Source organism: Beta vulgaris, chromosome 7 (genome assembly GCF_026745355.1).
Source record: "Beta vulgaris subsp. vulgaris cultivar EL10 chromosome 7, EL10.2, whole genome shotgun sequence".
In the NCBI taxonomy this organism is placed as follows: domain Eukaryota; kingdom Viridiplantae; phylum Streptophyta; class Magnoliopsida; order Caryophyllales; family Amaranthaceae; genus Beta; species Beta vulgaris.
This window is the reverse complement of record NC_079208.1, coordinates 5,667,226-5,674,300: the sequence shown is the minus strand read 5'-3', so window position 1 is coordinate 5,674,300 and position 7,075 is coordinate 5,667,226. Positions and strand designations below refer to the sequence as shown.

General features: G+C 34.7%; 1 protein-coding gene across 1 annotated transcript; it reads left to right on the top strand.

Moving 5' to 3' along the window:
• The first annotated feature begins 2,760 nt into the window (after positions 1-2,760).
• LOC104898475 (laccase-17) lies at positions 2,761-6,389 on the top strand. The gene is made up of 5 exons (XM_010685563.3): positions 2,761-2,952; positions 3,525-3,676; positions 3,766-4,010; positions 4,219-4,347; positions 5,117-6,389. Exons 1-5 carry the CDS (start codon positions 2,818-2,820, stop codon positions 6,208-6,210), a joined length of 1,755 nt encoding a protein of 584 aa, XP_010683865.2. The 5' UTR covers positions 2,761-2,817; the 3' UTR covers positions 6,211-6,389.
• The last annotated feature ends 686 nt before the right edge of the window (positions 6,390-7,075 follow it).

Here is a 7,075-nt window from a genome sequence, read left to right as displayed (position 1 = left end):
TATTAAAAGTCCTAGTGCAGTGTTCGTAGTTTTCTCCCTATATATCCAAACGATTTCCACGTTAAATCTTTATGTATTCTTGATTGCTTTGTTTCTTAATTCTTTCGTATATTATATTTTACTGTTCGATTTGTTAGCGCCTATAATACATATTCCTAACAATAATCTTGTGAGAAAGGCCTATTTCTTAGCGAGAGATGAGAAAGATCTAGTTAGATTCACAACATAACTCTGTTTTCTTAAGTCAAGAATGTGAGTACTAATGAATTAACAAAAAATATAAAAAACCTGAATTTAGAGCCTACTTATATTAACGGCTAAATGCATCATAGAAATGCATTTTGTTATTAGATACCTCAAGATTACATTGTAAGATCGAAGTTTTGTTATCCGCCGCCATTAATCCAAAACTAGTTTGTAAGCCCGGGTTATGCCTCAAGTAATTATTTATTATTATTAATGATTTACTTTAAAATGATATTACCAAATATCATTTGTTCTAGTGGTTAAGACTTTAGTTTATAAACCATGAAGGTTATGGGATCAAACATATATAACGCATTTACTAATCTTTTTGTTGTATATGGATCATGTGCAGTAAAACAACCTAAGGGAGAGCGTCACGTGTGATCTTTCCTTAGTTTAGAACACCTCTTAATGTATTAGTATAAATTTTCAAATACCAACTTTCAAATTTCCAGATACTTCAATTTTTTTTAAAATCATAACATTGAAAAAATTTCATTTTTAGACAAACCAAGTTACTTACATTAAAAAATTCTTGCACTCCCCTCTGATCCTTGAGGTTAGGGGTTCGATCCTTACCCCCAGCATTATGTTGGGGTATTTCCTTAGCATGCTTTGCATGCTTTACCAACCAATGTGCTGGTAGTTCCTACAAGGCTAGTAGCCTTGGTAGGGGTTAGCCCTTTGCGCTGACTTAATTTCCTAATAAAAAAAAAAATTAAAAAAATTCTTGGTTTCTGGTTAGCTAATAATTGTTCTAAACTTTGATTAGAAAATTGACAATTTTTGTATTGGTAATTTAAAACAAACTTATATTCATTTATCAAATTACATGCAATAATCCGGAAGAACAAATTATACTATTAAAATATTGTGTGGCAAGAATTATTGTCAGTCACGTGCTACCATCTCTTCTTTTAATAACATTATTATGTCCACATCATTCTCATACATTAAAAAGAAATTACAATATTGTCAGTATAAGTTTCAAATCCACGATCTCAAGTATGGAGATCTATCTATCATACTACTATGCTCTTGTTTCTTCTCTTATTAAGACTAATTATCATATTATGGATTTTGAATGCAATTTAAAAAATTAAGCTATAATATTTTATTAATTTTGATGCATATATTGAATAAAATGACTTATTTTCTTTCTTTTACTAACATTTTTCCACACACCATATAACATTAGCTGTTGTGAACTACTGAATCCTACTCCCTCCATCCCAAGAAATAATTTCCATTACTTTTTGCATGGTTTCCAGCACGTATCTTTAACATTTAATATCTTTATTTACATACTAATAAAAAATTATAAAAAGTAGACATTATAAAACGGAGACCCACCAAAGCACGAAAGCCATGATCTTTCAAAAAATGAATTCCTATTTGAATAGTGTATAAGTTAACCGCATGAATAATTTCACACTAACCCATTAATATAAATGATCCTATTTGTTTGGGCCCATTAAATCCCCCCAAGAGTCTTACGCCATGTGGCACCGCCACCTAAGCTCCGTGGGTCCCACCAACTACAGCATGGCTAACAAGCATTTGGGGATCCATGGGTCCCACAGGACTCATTCTTGAAAAGGTATCACCAATCCCTAGGTGAGCTGTCCCATCCAGCACACCATTTTCTAGGAATTCTCACTACTATAAATACCTCTTGTCACATCAATGCAAAGGTATTGAATTCTCACCTAACTAACTTGAGTTTCTCACTCTAGACTCTCTCTCTACCTCAATCATCAACTGACTTGAGCGTCGGAGGGGCGATTCCGGAACAACCCCCGGGGTAGTTTTTCTGTGTTTTGCAGGATTCCGGTGAACTGATAACTAGTTCTGCTCAGACTCAAGGACTTGCTCAGTACAGACCATTAACCTTAATTTCTAGACAGAAACACTATTCAAATTACACATTGAGATGAAATAATAAAATTGCACATAAGTATATTTTTTATATATAAAACTATAGGAATATTTGGTTAAAAGTTTTACCCGAAAAATGAAGAATATTTGGTCAAAGGTTTTACCCGAAAAATGAAACGGAACTTAGATGTTGGAATGGAGTGAGACATGGAGTAGTGTACAAGATCTCACGGGCTCAAAAACTACTTTCAGTATCAAAAGCTGAATTGGTATATATGTACAATGGTATATTTCTCTTCATTCATTATCGAAAAAGCTGACCACTATTAGTAAAATAAATAATAAGTCAAATCACACATCTTTCCTTCGAGAATTGGAGATTAAATATAAAAGTTGAAGAGAAATTTGAGTTGGACATCTTACTAAACTAGAATTATCTCAACCAGCAGCTGGTTGGCTTGAAGGTGCATTTGGTTGAAAGGCCCATCTATGTCTATAGCTTGCATATGTTACCACCACATCACCTAATTTAACCATCATGTCTAAATCTCCGTAATCATACGTTTTAACTTTCAATATAAATTAGTGCATTTCCTTTCTTTCATAACTCACTCCAATTAGCTAACATTCATTCAACATTATATTATTGCTTAGGCCCTTGCCTCTAGCTCAAAACAAATTAAAATTAGGAACATGGGGTACAAGTTCCTTGGTCATTCACTATCTTACTTACACTGTACACTCTTCCTCCTGGTTTGTACATCCTTGGTTGGCAATAAGCTTACCCTTGCTAAGCATACTGGCATAACTCGGCGTTATAACTTTGAGGTAATAATGTGTCTCACTTTTTCTTGATTTAGAAACTTGGTGTATAATACGACTAGGGTTTGTTTGGCAATTGGTTGTTGGTTGTTGCCCTTGTTGGCTTTTAATTGGCTGGTTTAGTTGGCTTGTTTGACTGGTTGGAAGCATTGGTTGTATGTATTAGCTTTTTAAGTTGGCTGTTTAAGCCAACTGTTTGCAAAAGTGTGTGGCAAAATTAATTATGGTTGTTGGCTGTTTATGAGAGAGTTTGTGGGCCAATAAGCCAAAAGTCAATCCAAAAAGCTGCTCCAGATGACTTTTTCATTTTGGCTTAAAAGCCAACTTTTTAGCTAATCAAAAAACCAATAACCAAACACTTTCTTCGACTGTTTGACCAAATTAAAAAATCAAAAGCCAAAAATTAATGAAAAAGCCATTTACCAAACATGACCTAATTGTCTAATAGTAAGCAACTAAGCCACGGAGGAAAAAATATGAATATGTAATGTTCTTAATCAAAGTCTATAGTTTTTTTATTGATTGTATGTAGACATTTTACCATTTAGTATATCGTGACTCAATATTTTGTGATATAGGTTAAGATGCAAAATGTGACAAGATTATGCCAAACAAAGAGCATTGTGACCATCAATGGACAATTTCCGGGGCCGAAAATCGTCACAAGGGAAGGTGATAGACTTGAAATAACTGTCATAAATCATGTAAAGTATAATGTTACTGTTCACTGGTAAGTACTATTTCCTAATGTTGGTTTATAATCAAACAATTCAAAAATTGTGAAATTATCTAATGTATGGTTTAATTATGGGGGAACAGGCATGGAGTTAGACAATTGAGAAGTGGGTGGGCCGATGGACCTGCCTATATCACACAATGCCCAATTCAGAGTGGCCAAAGTTACGTTTATAATTTCACAATCACAGGCCAAAGAGGAACCTTGTTTTGGCATGCTCATATTTCGTGGCTTAGGGTCACTCTTTATGGTCCCATTATCATTCTACCAAAGCATGGTGATTTTTATCCATTTCCTCACCCTTACAAGGAAGTTCCAATCGTTTTTGGTAAAACTATTTTTATCTTTTTAGGTCTATTTATCTATAAGTATTTGATAGAGTATAAAATTATCCGCGAGACTCTAACAATCAGCTTACGCTTTTGGTTGAGTTTGTCCTTTGACGGTATTTATACAAATTCAATCCTTGCGTATGAGGCACTATCTCATATTCATTCTATAACTTATATATAATCTGATCAAGCTCTCATTGACAGGGGAATGGTGGAAAACAGATACAGAGGCAATGATCAACCAAGCAATGAAAACAGGATCAGCCCCTAATCTTTCTGATGCTTTCACCATCAATGGCCTTCCTGGACCCTTATACAATTGCTCGACTAAAGGTATATAGCATTATATAAGCGTATTTTCTTTAGAAGTTACTATACTTCCTAATGTAGTAATAGAAGCGTTTAGGATTTGAAAGCTGAGCAGCCTCATGTACTACCTAATTCTCACTTTATTACCACATAATTGGTTGGGTACAGAGGTGAAGTCAAACTTGGTTTATGGATAAGGAGGAGGGCTAAGTATACTTTCTTTTTTTATTTTTACATTGTGAGGGCAGATTTTACTAAAATTCCTAATTTTCTTTTATTTGGGTCTCTTATATATTATGGGTATGATTGGGCTAGCAGCCAGTAGGGACCATGGCCCTCTAAGGCCCCTTATATGCTTCTCCTCTGGCTGGGTTTTTAAACTAAAACTAGTATTTGTCCCGGGCGATACGCTCCGGATTATTTATCAACGTGCATTTGAAGTCTACAAAATGAAAATAGTATTTTGTCTTATTCATTTTTTCCCTCACAAAGACCAACACGAGTATTGCAGAGTATGGTTAGTACATTAGCATATCAAATGAGAAATCATGGATTCGAGTCTTGAAACACACATTTTTATTGCTTGATGTTTCATTTAATTGTGTGGGAGAGGGGAAAGTACATGTGGCAGCATGACATTTGTTTGTCTTATGTTTTAGATATATATGTAGATGTTACAGAAACAAAAACCTTAGGCGCAAAGATTTCAGTGCTTATAGCTTTTCAGTTTGCACAATGATACATTGATACTTCCATATGTCTACAACTAATAAACTACCAATTAACCATGTAGATGTATTCAAGCTCAAGGTGAAGCCAGGCAAGACATACCTTCTCCGCTTGATCAATGCTGCACTTAATGACGAACTTTTCTTCAGCATTGCCAACCACACGCTCACTGTGGTCGAAGTAGATGCCATCTACACCAAGCCTTTTAAAACCAATATCATCCTCATAACCCCCGGCCAAACAACCAATGTTCTTTTGACGACCAACAACTACCATCCTAATCCGTCATTCCTAATGGCAGCACGGCCTTATGCCACCGGACCCGCGACTTTCGACAATACAACCACTGCTGCCATTCTTGAGTATGCTCATGATCCATCTCTGAAGCACACAAGGACTAAACCAAAATTAATAAAACCCAAACTACCATTCTTCAATGACACTTCTTTTGCAGCTAAATTCACCAACAAACTAAGGAGCCTTGCAAACTCCAAATTTCCTGCCAATGTGCCTAAAAAGATTGATAGACATTTCTTCTTCACTGTCGGACTAGGATTACTCCCCTGCCCTAACAACCAAACTTGCCAGGGACCCAACAACACCATGATTGCAGCAGCAGTCAACAATGTTTCCTTTATACAACCTAAAATTGCTTTACTTCAAGCACATTTCTTTAGCCAATCAAATGGAGTATTTACTACTGATTTCCCAACTAAACCACCCTTTAGTTTTAATTACACTGGTACTCCACCCAATAATCTTATGCTTAACAAAGGTACTAAAGTCGTAACTTTACCATTTAATACAAGTGTTGAGCTAGTAATGCAAGATACTAGTATTATTGGTGCTGAAAGTCACCCTCTTCACCTTCATGGCTTCAACTTCTTTGTCGTTGGTCAAGGGTTTGGTAACTTCGACTCTAAGAAAGATCCTACAAAGTTTAATCTAGTCGATCCAATAGAAAGAAATACGGTTGGTGTGCCTTCTGGTGGGTGGGTTGCTATCAGATTTCGAGCCGATAACCCGGGTGTTTGGTTTATGCATTGTCATTTGGAAGTTCATACAAGTTGGGGATTGAAGATGGCATGGATTGTATCTGATGGAAATGAGAAGAATCAAAAATTGCTACCACCACCTTCTGATCTACCCAAATGTTGAATATAATTCAGTTTTAGTGGTGTTTTTTGTTTTAAATTTAGCTTTCTGCTATTAGTTCCTCCCTCATTGTATGGATCTCTATCTGCCTAAAGAGGCTATGGTACTTGAGAGAAGTTTTTGCACTAGTGAATGTAATGTAAAATTTATACCAAAGTTTTGAAATGAAAATATAAAATTTACTAAGAGCAATATGCCAATATCATGTAGCTAATATATTTCAGTTTTTAGTGTGTTCTCTTTTAGTCGCAATAGTTTGACTTTTTTTTCATAGTCAATTAAAATTTTATTAAATTTGTCTCAATATAAATTTTAAAGAAATGAACTTTTTATAACTTTCACTTATAAATAATTAAAAAACATCAATAGTTAAAAATATTTTATTGACAAAGTGTAAAAATTATAGTGTTTGAACTTAAAAGACTGACGAAGTGTTACAAATATGCATATGCTAGACTCTAGAGAGTGCTAACATGAGATATTAAAGCTGAAGTGTTTGATTGATGGGCCATTTATATTGGTGGGGTACTAACCAGGATATTGTTTTAGTTATTTCTGTTTTCTCTTTTAATCGCAACCGTTCGACTTTTACACTATTTATATACGATATAAAGAGCTAATTATGTTTGATGAATTATATGTATGAAATAACATACTCAATTAAAATCTAATTAGATTTGTCTCAATATAAATTAAATATTACTATTTGACGCCCTAAATAGGCCCGGCTAAGGCCCTGTGCAGGGTGAGCAACTGCACAGGACCCCAAAATATAAGCGCCCAATCATTTAAATTGTATGCCCAAAGTAAAAAAAAAAAAATCCAACTCACACGTTCGCCAACCAATATCACGCTTTTCCCTTTCAAT

Bases quoted from the DNA above. Each gene is read 5' to 3' on its own strand.
- LOC104898475 (XM_010685563.3), top strand. From the start codon at position 2,818: ATGGGGTACAAGTTCCTTGGTCATTCACTATCTTACTTACACTGTACA. The intron at 3,677-3,765 runs GTAAGTACTATT...ATGGGGGAACAG, and splicing joins TATAATGTTACTGTTCACTG to GCATGGAGTTAGACAATTGA. The intron at 4,011-4,218 runs GTAAAACTATTT...TCTCATTGACAG, and splicing joins GGAAGTTCCAATCGTTTTTG to GGGAATGGTGGAAAACAGAT.